This window comes from Apteryx rowi, unplaced genomic scaffold (assembly GCF_003343035.1).
Source record: "Apteryx rowi isolate R43461 unplaced genomic scaffold, aptRow1 scaffold_750, whole genome shotgun sequence".
Classification (NCBI taxonomy): domain Eukaryota; kingdom Metazoa; phylum Chordata; class Aves; order Apterygiformes; family Apterygidae; genus Apteryx; species Apteryx rowi.
In genome coordinates this window covers 58,575-71,121 of record NW_020451039.1, presented here as the reverse complement: position 1 = coordinate 71,121, position 12,547 = coordinate 58,575, and the positions used below count along the sequence as shown (strand labels likewise).

At 37.8% G+C, this 12,547-nt stretch overlaps 1 protein-coding gene across 1 annotated transcript in view; it reads right to left on the bottom strand.

The window, feature by feature from the left end:
• ABCA13 (ATP binding cassette subfamily A member 13) overlaps positions 1–12,547 on the bottom strand; it is a 201,325-nt gene that overhangs the window by 169,313 nt on the left and 19,465 nt on the right. Inside the window, exons 5-10 of the mRNA XM_026088100.1 lie at positions 10,649–10,662; positions 10,076–10,239; positions 7,336–7,460; positions 5,286–5,419; positions 2,083–2,247; positions 316–515 (exon numbers count right to left, since the gene is read on the bottom strand). Of these exons, the coding sequence (XP_025943885.1) occupies positions 316–515; positions 2,083–2,247; positions 5,286–5,419; positions 7,336–7,460; positions 10,076–10,239; positions 10,649–10,662 (802 nt within the window). The remainder of the gene's footprint in view (positions 1–315; positions 516–2,082; positions 2,248–5,285; positions 5,420–7,335; positions 7,461–10,075; positions 10,240–10,648; positions 10,663–12,547) is intronic.

Here is a 12,547-nt window from a genome sequence, read left to right as displayed (position 1 = left end):
AAAACACAATTATACATAACTACTGATTCCTATGAGTCCTATTGATGTGCTCAGATTCTCTGCTGAACTGCTAACTAGGTACATCTACTCTGAAACATATATTTAACATCTTTTTCAGAATGTGCATGCATTAAGACAGTTATTTGACAGAATATAACGTTTTGAATTACAGAATAAAAAATATAAAACTCAACCTCCTCCATACTTCAGAAACAGCCAGTAATAAAAAATAAATAAATGAAAAGTGAAAATAAATATTCAAGTTGAGATTAACTTCATAATATAAGTTGCAGAAAGAAGATAAGTATAACTTACAGATCATGAGATGCAGTATGCCCTTCTGAAAAATAGGCTTCTGATTTCTCATTCCATTGCAAGATCAAGGTACTTATCCCTGAAACAATTTTCCTGGCTTCAATGTCATCTAGAAACTGAGACATTAAGTCAGCTATCATTCCTTCAAGTTCAGAAAGAAGTTTCTGAGACTGGTTACTGCTGAACCATTGATGATATACCTAGCAGATTGAAAGCAAAACAGAACATACCTTGTGTAGAGAAACAAAGCTTTCTTATCTAGCCAATACATGGAAATACACAGACTTTGCACATTTGGGGGATGGGGGTTGTGGTTTGCTCTTGTTTTAAAAAAAAAAAAAAAATTAACAATGATAGTAAGAGTTCACCCCAGCAATTTGTCTAGACTCTGAAATGACCGGCCCTCTAGAGGTTAATTTGCAATAGCTTAGACTGACCTGCAAGCCAGCAATATAATGTTACATCACACAGAGGACTTAACATCCCCTGCTGTGCTGTCTCTGTCCAAAGACCCAGGGATGGTAAAAAGTTGACCTAAGATTGCAGTCAACCAAAGGCAGGCCTCCTCAGGCAATTACTCAGTCTTGCTTTCCCCCTTCCAGGACTTCTGCCTCCACTACCAACACCATAATGGAAGGCAGCAGTCTCAACATATTTGGGCCCCATGACACACAGCAAGACATGAAGGAGGAGGCTGCGTGCTCCCATCAAGTACCCTACAATAAGGCATGCCAAGGTCTGGCCAAACCTGCTGACTGCCCTCTTTTCCTCCACCATTATGCTTTCTAAGTGCCAAGTAGTCATAAGAGATTTTCACTATAAGAGATGTCCTGTTCACCAAGGGAATTCCCAGGGGCCAGCAGCTTACAGCACTTGAAGCTGCCATTGTAAGGATGTCAGCACTTGCCATACCCGAGATTATTACTGAATTTTTCTATAAAAATAATAGGAACTAATTTTGGCAACCACATTAAACAATGACTTCTCAAGTCATCGTATATCTATAATAAAACTTTTATCAAGACAGAAACTAAGGTCTACATCTCTGAGGAAATATACGATCAGCTCAACTGTACTTACTTTGGATTGCATTTCAAACATCCCCTGAGCAGGTTTATACACCGCTAGTATTTTTTTGTGCAAAGAAAACACACTTCAGTGGAAAAACACCAGCATTAAGACAGCTAGATAGGTGTGTTCTCTAAGAAACACCTGAATTGGCTTATCTTCTTCTCCATACAACTTCACATGCGTCATCTTACTACAGGCCAATACATTCCAAGCTATTTGCCAGACCAGAATTTTAAGATGCTACACTGGAGATTTACTATCATCCACCTCAATATACTTTAGCCACTATTGCAAGAGATAGCAGAGGGGGAATTAAAAAAAATAAATGAATTATATATCAGTGCAGGCCTGTAAACTGCTTTCAGTTTTGCCCAAAATTCTGGCTCAAGTGGGACAATAAATGGGTCTCCTTCTGTCAGGCCTCTGCAGTGCAAAAGATTTCACTCTATAGTCCCTATTAGATTTCAAGTCTGTATTTGAGTTAATGAGAAAATCTGATTAAGCAGACACATGGTGATAGATTATTCTCCCATTGTAATGATTCCTTATTAGAAAGGATTAGTTTGCCATATTAGCAAGATGGAAAAAATGATGACAGTAATATTTAGCAGCTAACTCGGACCTTTTCATTGAGTCACTGTTGACAGCCTACCTGCAAAAAATACGGATTTGATCTTTTGACTTATTAAAGTGTACCTGTGAATAGAGTCTCAGCTTGCTGACAGCGTGGACAAGATAGAGTTTGGTCTCATGCCATGCAGAAACACAGCCTTCATCATTATTCTCTCCATTTGCTTCATTACCTGGCACACTGGACAGGGCAGAGCACACAAACTGCTCCAGTGTCTCTTCTGTGGGAATCTGGCAGGGACACAAGAAACAGATGAGTATGTCAGAGAGCTACCAAGTATTCTCTCTCCTATCAACTTACTTATCTGGTGAAAAAGAAACATCACATAGCCTCCTTCAGTGAGAACAAAGTCCGCTTATTGCAACATAGTGTTCTGGGGTACATATTTCAAAGCATTCTGCATGCAGAGTGTGGTAGAAAATACCAGTAGCCCCATTAGGACATTAATCCATCAGGGCAAATAATGAGGCTCGTCTATGCAAGGAATTTTTGCTCTGTAGCTATACTAGCATTGCTGCTTTTACATTAATTTCTGGTTTGATGATGAACTAATTTGACAATGATCCAGTACACCTACACCAGAATTTTGCACTAGAATAATTATACAGAAACAGCTTCACAAGTATAAAAACCATTGATGCAAAATTCCTTCAGTACAATGCTACAAATCAAACAATGATTACATACAGCAGACTAGTTTTCAATTAAGAGTTCATGGGTTTTGGAAATATGCCAAAAGGCAAGAATTTTTCTAACAATCTGACCACCAAATTCAAAGTTGAAAGATTTATTTTTCCCCATGATATAAGTTTAATTAAAGCATACAAAAAAAAAATCATTTAGTACATCTTAGTTCTCCCTAACAACGACTTTATGAGGTACTTGACATTTAACTCCTTTGAACTGTGACAGAAAATTTGTTCAAAGTTTTACAAATGTTTTGACACCAAACCAGCTGCGAAATTAGACATAAAATTCAAGTATCTATCCATCAGTGCTCAGGGCAGACACTGCCTAGGTTTCCCTATTCCTTTTCACATTCTTTGAGGGTCTTCAGTGCTCTAAGACAAGCAGACAACATGGAGTTATTAACTTAATCTATAAACAGCTAACAAGTGACTTGCCTGGCATTACACAGTCAACCACAGCTACCAGGCTACAGGCGAGTATCAATTCAGTCAGTCACACTGGCCAGAGACCATTTCATTACGACTATGAAAAAAACTTCCATTTTTGAATAATACACCCACTTGCGTATATCAAAGCTATTTTTATAACGACAGCTTCTGAAATATGTCTCCAGACTATACCTGGCAAAGAGCAAACAAATTTCTGATAAATATCAGCATGGTCTACTCAAAACAAACTGTGGACTTCAGTAGTAATTCAGGAGACGTTTCAAGTGTTCTGCAGGTCAAACCAGACAATTACAAGTCCATTTTGGTCTAGAGGAAGGGGAAAGAAACTCTCTGAAAAGAGATTCTCTTCAAAATTTAAGACACTGCTGGCTTATTTTAATAGTCCCATTGAGGCAACTCATATCACTCAAGTATATTAATATTAGGACTGCACACTAAGAAGAAAGGACTCTTGATGTAAGAGCCAAGTTAGTTAAAATGCCAAAACATGAAGCATAGCTAGACCTTGCCTTCACTTTTTCACATTTCAACATGTTAAAAAGGTCATCTGCATGGTAAGGACAAACAGTGAGGAAAACATCTCAGTCTTTCAGCACCTAGGATAGTATTTGATACCCAAGAAGCTCCCTGTTTTGGTGGTGGTGGTTTGGGGGGTGGGGGGGGGCGGGGGACAGAATAAATTATGCTTTATAACTAATGACAGAAGTAAAGCGATTCAGATCTCATTACCGCAATATATAGGTAACAGCTCAGCAAAATGCCTAAGCATTTGGCTATTTTCATATATAAACATGAATCCCACTGAATTTTATCTACCCAATGAAACAAAGTGCTTCACAGAACTACAGTGCTACCAATTACCAGTTTACAGCCATGGCAGAGGACAGAAAACCTACTCAAGTTCATTTCACAAGGTTTAATTTAGAGAAATGAATTTCCTCCACTTGAAGACAAGCAGCAACTATATTTGAAGTGTTTGCCAAGCAGAATATGATATCTGAAACACACGATGTTGACAGCACTGTCTAACAAATATAAGCTGGCTGAAGGTCTTCCTTGGATTTATTTAAAATAGTAGTTCTTCACTAAAGATTCTTTTGGTGTCCAGAGAAAGTAATATATATATATTTTTTTTTTTTTTGCTGAGAAACTGTATTATTTCAGGAAATAAATATTTTGAGAGTCAAATAAAAAGTGATTTTGTTAACTGAACTGGGTTACACTGGTTTTTGCCCGATTTTTACACACAGAAGGGATTTCCTGGGCAAAGAGTGCCTAAGACATGAAAAAGTGCTAAATGAATTCAAGTAGCTTCAAATCCAGGATTTAATTTAAAACCTTAGGGGACCAAAAACCAGAACCCCTCTACAGGATCATGTAACAAACTCAGCACTTTGCCATGCTCAGCCCCATACTGCAGCAATGTTTACATTTCACTACTGTCTCCAGAGAGAGGCATAAATTCATTAATGTATGCAACTAGGTCTATAAGCATCTTCATGTGCAGAATTTCCAGCTGAAGCTAAAAATATTTGTTTTGATGGGAACAAAACCAGCATATTTAACAGTCTTGTAGTTGCTTCACGAATTTTCATCCTATCATTTACTCCCCCCCGCTCCCCCTCCTTCCCAGAAAAAAAACTTAATTGTTCTTTACACCTACACTTTTATTTTTTGCAACCTATTTAATTCAAAATGGGTGACTTGTCAAGAGGCGACTATTTCCTGTAAGGCCCAAGTAACAAAGGCAGTCATTTTAATTCTATCCGCAACTTCTGCATAGGAACATAATTTAGAGGGGCAACTCAAAATCTACTAACATGAATATTATTTAACAGCGTGGTTTGTTTCCCAATATGAAAAAAACTGTTGCTTATTTATAGATGGCTTCAAGTCTTTAATCTCCAATTAGCTAATCATGAATCACGGTGCAATGCTTGCTGAACAAAGCTTACAAAGTTTTGATTTAATTTTCAAGGCAAGGCTGGCAACATTTACTCACGTTCCTTATGTTACAGCAAATGCAATGCTGCTTTTGTCTGACATAAGATATTGCTATAGTTTCTGTAAGGCATGAAAAATATAAATGAAAACAAGGTGAGAAAGACACTGCAATTTAAGTGGCTTACCTCAGGTAGCTGTGATGCGTAACTTAGAAGCTTCTTAATGCAAAGATCATCTAAACCAAACCTGGATTTAAGTTCCACTCTGACAGCATGTGGATCCCACAACACATCCCACAGAGAAAGATTATATTGAAAGCCTAGAAGAAAAYAAAAAACAAAAACCAAAACAACAAAGCTTTATTTTATCCTTTCTGCTTTTTGTTCATGTTGTTCTTGATTTGTATTTCATGGGATCCAAGCACCATGTTTCCAGCTTAGAGTGTGTGCACCCAAACACCAGTTTCACTACAATAAAACCCATGATCTCATTAGTAGTGTGGTGAGGTGAGCTAATCTGATGGTATTCAGCCAGATGTCAATATGATGACATGCCCCTGTGCAGTGATCACCAGCAGACTCAGCAGCATGCCGTTCTGAATTGTGTGTCTAGTTCAACATGTAGATATGCAAATGTGTGCATCTGGGCTGGAAATGAATTATTACTGAGGGGGAAAGAACTAGGAGAATACCAACTGCACTGTGTAAAGAGGTTTGCACACAGGTGCTACTTTTGTACTTGGTGTTTCAGACCACAAAAAAAACTTCTTGGGGAGGGTATGCCATACCTTTACTGCAGTCAGAGGTACACAGCAAAGCAAGTCATTTGGTGTTACTTTTATTCTAACTAGCTTGTGAAGCAATATCAGTGACAACACAGAGCTAATGATCTAGGACGTATCCAGCTCCCTCACAGGTTTCTCTAACTTACAAAGAAATCCATATCACTGCAGAATACCGCTGTGATAAGAACTAGACAGACAACACCTCAGGTCTGCCTACTTCACTGTCATTGCACCTGTTAATTGCACTACAAATCAACTTCCTCGCATAAAGCTTTGTGCATTCTCTATTTTTTAAGTCTAAATTGTCACAAATATCTGAACATTTGGTTATACAATTATATCACACAATACAGTTATTTTGGCCGTTAAGTCTATAACATACAAGGCAGCACAAATGCAACTTTGCACAAAAAAAATATATCTGAACATGCTGCAGCTTTCCCTTCTTTCTAATCCTTATCTGGAGTTTCTGTTGTACCTTTTCTTTCACACAGCCAGTGTTTCCTCATACTGAGAAAGCTTCAAAATATCCTCCCCCCTTTGGGTTTACTTCTCAAAGAACTACCTAGACTTAGTTCTACACAGATCAGTCTGCACATTCGCCAAAGCTTTGAGGGCATCCAGCAAATTCAAAATGCCAGCCAGCCACATAGGAACTCTGCTGTAAAGCCACCTGTCATTCATTCCTGTTTTGATTAGCCAACTTAAATTTAAGGCACATGAAAGACAAATAGTAATGACTTGAGGCCAGATCCAGGGAATTAGAGCTCACCCTCCATGCAAGGGCTCCAGCATATCACCTTTGTATCATTTCAGTTCCATTTTTGATCGCTGAAGTGGGACTTAGACCATATACAACTCTTGGGCTGACTTTCCAAGAAGAGCAAACAGTTGCACCTAGAATCTAATTGCCCGTCTACAGTTTGCAAATAAAATTTGTTCCTGATCTTATCTTGAGGAGTTGTCTTGGGCCCAACCTATGTTCTCCAGTTAAACTCATCTCCCATACTCAAGCAGTAGATGGGGGTAAATGTACTCCTCAAGCTGAGGCTAGAATTTGCGGCAACAGAAGAATGAAGGTCAAAGCACGACAGCCACAACACGTCACCATGCATGTCAAAACAAGAGACTATTCTTTCAAACAGAAGGGCTAGCCTAAATCACTACAAAAGGAAACTCTCCATAATTCACCACTGAAAGAACATTCTAAATGTGATATTTTAAACCATTACAATACTACTTTATTAAACCATTGCCATAGTCCGATGAAACTTAGTTATTCAAACTTAAAAACAGATCAGTAAAGAAATAGGTAAACACTACAGCAATATATTCCAGTTCTTAGACCTTTTAGACTATGAATTTAGCAGGAGCTCGGACAGTTATTGCTATCACATATTCCTATCATGCTTACAAGGTCTTTAAAAGAAAATTAGAAGCAAATTCCTTACCTTCCAAGCTCCTGTCTTGCAAAAAGTGCACTGAGGCAGCAGTTAAATTCAGTGCTCTTTTAACTACTTCATAGAAACTCTGGCCCAAAGGCATCACAGCTAAATCTTCCAAGGAAGCGAAGGTACTGAAAGTGGGAGGAAAAAAAATAAAAAATATCAAACTCTGCATGTACTCAGAAGAACTGAAAGGGATTTGAGAAAGATGAAGCTCAAGTGACTAAATATTAAAATACATATCTAGTGTTGAAAAAGTAGAGTTTTGCCAAATTAGATTTTTCATGGAAAAACGCAAGTCGAGATTTTACATTTATAGAGTTTCATCAAATTTTCATTAAAGAAATATACCAACATTCACAAAAGAAGAGAAAAAAAATGAGTTAAAAATAAGAAAAAGAGAGAGCAAAAACATCAGCATTCTCCCAGTCACTCCTGCAGCAAGACAAGATGGATACAGAATGCTTATTTTACCCTCCACTCAATCTGCAGAGAAAATAAGAACCTTTAGAGCAACAGAACACTTACTCTCACAAAAAAAAAAAAAAGGACCACACACATTATAGAAAACACTGATAAAAATATATCTGAATTTCTTGTAAGTCTCAGTTTCACTCACCTTAGCTGGGGAGCAAGCTTCCTTGTTAATGAAGCTGTAGCTTATTTAAAAGTTTACTACAAATTTATCAGTTATTTCCTATAGGGTATTCCTTTGCTGTTATGCAAATAGAACTCTAATTTGGTTAGACAGGATTGGTAATTGCATTAACACTTATTTCCAACAATTGTGGGGGGAAGGGGGAAGTTGAAGCAGCTTACCCAAACAGGTGTGGTACCCCATAAAGGGAGGGGGGCATTAAAAACACACACAAAGCAAGGGGACATTTTTTGTAAAATTCTTAGGTTTGGTTTGCTTTTTGTAACCTTCCCCTCCCCCCCCCCCAGTGGAGTAAGGTCTACTATGTACCTTTGAGAGCCATAGCAAAGATGGTACAGCCAAGGAAGTAGGAGAAATTGTACATTTAGGATCCTTTCTGCTGACTAAATTTTACCTAACTAGGACCTCTAGAGATATGTTGAAAATATGAAGCCAGTCAAGAGGTAAAAATTGGTTTCTGGTTTGTTTTCCAAATTGGATTACTTATGGCAAAGTCTGTCATTGAAGGGCAAAGTATTAAAAACAGATTTACATATTAGCCATTTTTGTTCATTTGTCTTATATTTCTTAGGGAATGCCCTCGTGCAAACCATGCAACCAGTCACAAGAAGGAGGAGAACTGCAGGCAGCCACTGTGACTCCACAAACATATGCTGTGCTCCCCRTGCACAAATGCACTCGCCTGTCTCCAGGTGCCACTGCTGCACTGTGCTTCCACGAAGCTGCTGCTGCTCTTCCCAGCCAGGAGCAGCAATGGCAGCAGCAGCTGAAAAAGGCCRGGCGCATTTGTCCCCTTCTCACTTGGTCCTTGCTATAGCTCAGGAAATAAATGATTGCTAAGATTATATTAACAGATTAATGGCTTGATCAAGCAGAACAGCCGGTGATTGCTGTTGTCTTTGTTCATTGCTGCTGAAGGAAAAAAAAAAAAAAACACACAAACAAAAAAACACTATGATCAAGTTCCTGTCTTACCTCAGGAACCCTAGGCCTCTGTGGGAGTCCTCAAAGCTTTCAAAAGTATTTTGATTTTGAGGTTTAAGCACTGCAGGCACAGCTAATACAGCTTTGCACATTACCAGTTCATAGAATAGGCTGGAATAAGGTTACAAGCTACTTCAGCACGAAGGAAATAATCAAGGCCTGGCACAGTTGCAGTTCACATAGTGTAATCAAAAGAGACTTATTCCTCCATTTCAAAAAAATACATCCTTCATAACATTTTTATTACAAAAAAGAAGTGAGCTGCTAAGGAGCAACATAATCAGCACAGACATTTCAATATCTGGGACCCTGCCGTCCCATGGGATTAACACAGGGTGAGCTGGTGACGTTCATGGCCAGTCTTACATAAGCAGCAAGCTTAGCTGGCCTCCTCTAGCCCTACCTGTTAATTTACTACAGCATCAATTACCTATCAATTCTGGCAAAAATATTTCTGACTTTTACCTAAAGATTCCCTTATTTTACTAAAAGTCCCTGTTGCTATTTTTCCTCATTTTGTGTTTTTGATATCCTATGTCTTCCTCTGAATCCAGCTGTCCTTTACCTGAGGCAGAAGACTGCCTTCACACTCAGAATACAATTCCCTTGGGTTTTTTCTTACTACTTACTCTTTCTAGACAATAGCCAAAGCTATTCTGATAACAAGAGGCTTGAGAAATAAAATGACTTCATTTTCTTCATATCAAGCAAGAACTAAATGCATTAAACTATGCAAAATCCAAATCATTTTCTTAAATGCCTATGTAAATATTCTGTCTTCTGAGGAATCCCAAAGCACACGACAAAGTTTAAAGCTATTTTATATGATAGGATCATCTGAGCCATTGCTAATATGAAGTGTTTCTCTGAGACTCCAGGGGAATCTCTACTAAGCTGGAGAGAGATAGGAGATACAGAGGAGTCAGAACTGTGAAAACTCCTACCACATCTCTATGAAAGCAGAATCCAGTCAACAGAAGAAAATCTCACCATCCCTATACCAATAAGAAGGCTTCTTTTATTAAGTAGGCTGTGAGGATAACATGGACTTCAATTAAAATATTAAAACAGAGCACCTTAAATTAAGCATGTACTAGCACTTACTTTTTAATAGCCTTGAGAAACTGTGCTATTGCACCTAACCCATCTTCTGTGTAGAAGCTGTTCAATTTAAGCCGAGGGAGTGAATGCAGAAGTTCCCAAAAATGCGGTTGCTTGTACAGATTTTCTATTCTAGAAATCATTTCCTCTGCTTCATTCAAATTCACCTTTATGTGAAGAAAAAATTAAAATGCAACACTTCCTTTAAAGGAAAAAAAAAACACACACACACACACACTAGCAGCTGCCTGTTACTTCCCCTACTCCAGTTCTCTTGAACTTTTAGTTATTTAAGATACTTTCATACCTCTAGCTTTGATAATTCACCTTATCAATTTAGTGGTACTTTGAACTTACGGCAGTTTTGTTTCAGCTATACATCTCTGCTCTGATGGAAAATGGAGCTGGGAGAAACACTAAGATATCTCTTTCTGATCAGAAGTGTAACAAGACATGCTATACTCTCCCAAAGAGAAGGGTTGTCTTTAAGATCCAACACAGAAGGAGCTCTTTAGCCCTGCAATTAGTTTTTAAGCATAGCTAATAAAGACTAGGATTCTGACAGGGGCATCCCACCTTCCTTACAGTACCTGCCTGGGGAAAGAAAAAATAATAATAAATAAGAATCAAAGAATAATTGATGAGAATTCTTTAAAGAGGAACTGACCAAGGTAAAAAGATGAATTTTATAGGACTACACCATCAGATGTTTATGCAAAATACAGGATTTAGCATAACTTTATTATGCAACCCTTATTTCTCTAATTGAATGTTTCACTAGGGCTCTTCTGGATAATATTCAGCAACATGAGCATGGTTTATACAATACAAGAGGCTTGTGTATACAAGCTCTGTAACCAATACCAATAGGCTACTTTCAACAACATTTTTTTAATGTTGAAGAACACAATTGTTTCTATTTTATATTCCATTCCAGAAAGGAAATTTCATATTGGTACAGCTCTTTTCAATCAAGTATCACATCAGCAATTTAAAAATTTGATGCTATTAAAATGCCATCCAATTCCAAATTATAAATCGGAAATCTGGGTTTCATGAAGTATCAGTTGCAATCACTCAACTATGTAGAAAATTCATTTTTAAATATTTTTCAAGTGAAGCCAGCTATCTGTGAAAGGTACAGAAGTGACAGCAATGGAGATCAATTAATGTGCCCATTCAGTCGCCTTCTTTCTGTAGGGATTGCCAACAAATTGTGAAAGTGAAGGACTGATGTATCAGGGACTTCACAAAGAGCGAACTCTTTTCACATATACTGCCAAAGAGGTTCTGGAAAGAATCATGTGGCATTTTGTGAACCCGTCTTCCTTCACCCCCAATTGAGTTTGCTTGTCATATTTAATGAATCACAAAACTGAATTCAAAGTAATCTCCTCCAAACAACATCCTCATCTTTTCAATCTGTTCCCCTCCCCCCCTTTTTTTTAATAATAAGCACACATTAAGATAAGAATGCCTTGTAAGACATTTTGTAATATGATTTCATACAACTACTCAAGGTCTGGCAGATGCATTTTATAATTCTCCTAATAAATAAATAGCCTTCAAGCAGGAATGGTTTTTAGCTACTAACAGCCTAGACTAGTTTAAGTCAGTAATCTAGCAAACAGCAGTTCTTTATCAGATTTCCAAAATATTTTTTCCTTCAAAAACATACCAATTTTTTTTTAAAGATAATTTACTAAAACTTGACAGGATACGAATTTCTAACCATTATAATAAAGCTGCTTCAAAATCCAGAGGTGCAATTTAGAAATAAATTGTAAAAATACTTACAGTGAGAAAAGTGGTGCTGTTATGGAGCCCTGTAAAATCAAATATTTTTCCTTTACAGAGAGGCATTATTAACTTCAGAAGAATCCATTTTATAAGCAACAGCAAGTACTACATAAAGGGCATTTCAACTGGAGAAAAGGGGCTTGTAAGACCCCTAAAAAGCTAGCAATCCACTAATTTTCTGTGCTTTCCAATGTTTTTACTATTATCACAAACTATTTTAAAGAAATTGTTTATCACTCACTCATCAATAAGAGAAAGTCATCACATCAACTGCCAGATGAACGTACTAGCCCCAGAGAGCAAAGCATGAAACTGCCTGACTTACCAAAACCTTTCTGCTTAAATCCCCAGCCAGAAAGACAAAGCAAGAGAAGGTCCTGAGGGCCTGGCTACCTGCTACGAGGCTGCTCAGCATGCATGGGAACAGAGTGGAAACATCAGACCTCAGTATTTCTAGTCTCACTCTTCTAGTGCAAGACTGATTTGTTTGCCTCAGGTCACCGGGTGTTATTAGCTGGTGTGGTTATCTACCATCCCTATACTCTCTAATATAGCATAGACTCCAACAAGGGAGAAAGCTAGGTCATTCCCCAGACCAACAGACTCTTCTTCCTAAATCTTGATGGTTACTTTTGAATGAATGTTAGACTAAGCAATTGTGTAGAAAGCAAGGAA